The sequence below is a fragment of the Apis dorsata genome, unplaced genomic scaffold (assembly GCF_000469605.1).
Source record: "Apis dorsata unplaced genomic scaffold, Apis dorsata 1.3 scaffold_339, whole genome shotgun sequence".
NCBI lineage: Eukaryota > Metazoa > Arthropoda > Insecta > Hymenoptera > Apidae > Apis > Apis dorsata.
In genome coordinates this window covers 377,945-379,060 of record NW_006263606.1, presented here as the reverse complement: position 1 = coordinate 379,060, position 1,116 = coordinate 377,945, and the positions used below count along the sequence as shown (strand labels likewise).

The 1,116-nt window shown below is 55.1% G+C and overlaps 1 protein-coding gene across 1 annotated transcript in view; it reads left to right on the top strand.

Moving 5' to 3' along the window:
- The first annotated feature begins 659 nt into the window (after window positions 1-659).
- LOC102676104 overlaps window positions 660-1,116 on the top strand; it is an 88,915-nt gene continuing 88,458 nt past the window's right edge. The window contains 2 exon segments of the mRNA XM_031511631.1: window positions 660-687; window positions 816-1,116. The exon segment at window positions 816-1,116 is cut by the window's right edge and continues 7 nt beyond it. Of these exon segments, the coding sequence (XP_031367491.1) occupies window positions 660-687; window positions 816-1,116 (329 nt within the window).

Here is a 1,116-nt window from a genome sequence, read left to right as displayed (position 1 = left end):
CGTCCCCGTACCATTTCGAGTCACTGGCTTGGCCTGGCCTGATAGCAAGCCACCGAATCCTGTAAGCTCGTTTATCCATCCATCCGTATTGACGTTTCGTTCCAACCAGACACGCTCGATATGCCCGCGTCGTACGCCCGTGGGATCAACGGACTGGTTCGAGCGTTCATGTGTGCTTCGTGACGAGTTTCGCGCGTGTGAGCTTCACTTCTCGACCGAGGGTAACGATCGCGTCACGTTTATTTTTCGGGGAGTTGACTGTCGATCGAAGGAGAAAGGTGCGATGATCGTTGACCGTTGTGGACTCGAATTTTGTGCTTCTTGAGTTCGGACGAATTGTGGATTTTTCTCACTCGCGTAAACCGTATCGTGCGACGATATATAAGATCATCGGGGAAGAGGAGATCGTTTTCGACCAGGAATTCGCCACGATGACAGGCGCGCAACGGCGGAGAATACGTTCAGAGTGCGAGTCGTAGGAGGTTTTCGTGATGTAAGAGGAACTGTTTGAAACGATGACTGGGGACGATCGGCGGGAATCACGATGACGGTGCATTGTTGAAAAGAAGAGGAAACTTGGTCGAATAGTCCGTCAGTGTACAGTTAATAAGAATGATACTTGTCGTTCGACTCGAAAGGATCGAATCCGCGGCGAGAAAATGCGGCTAAGTGTTCGACCAAATTTCAGTGCGAATCACGGATATTGACGAAGCTCGTGAGTGTTTCGGATGCAACGCTTTGCTGTCGACTCTCGGCCGGTTTAAATCTCGATCGGTCGAGGCGAATTTTCGAAAGGATCAACGCCGTCGCGTGAGATCGATCGGAAGGAATGTGCACCACGGAAATGACGGAATCGTACACGATGTCGCCGTCGACGACGGTGTCCTCGAGCGCCACGACGCCTGGCTGCCTGGGATCGCCGATCCACCGACGGACGCCTTGCAGAGGGTCCCCGGGCCGGGGCGACGTCCAGGACGACGAGGACGAGATCTCCGTGGGCTGCCCTAGCCCCTTGCCCCTCGTCGTGGTCGCGCCCACCGCGGACGAGGAGGAACGGTTGTCCCAATCGAGGGAGGAATACGTGGACAGACTGAGCCCGCGAAGGAGTTACCCCAG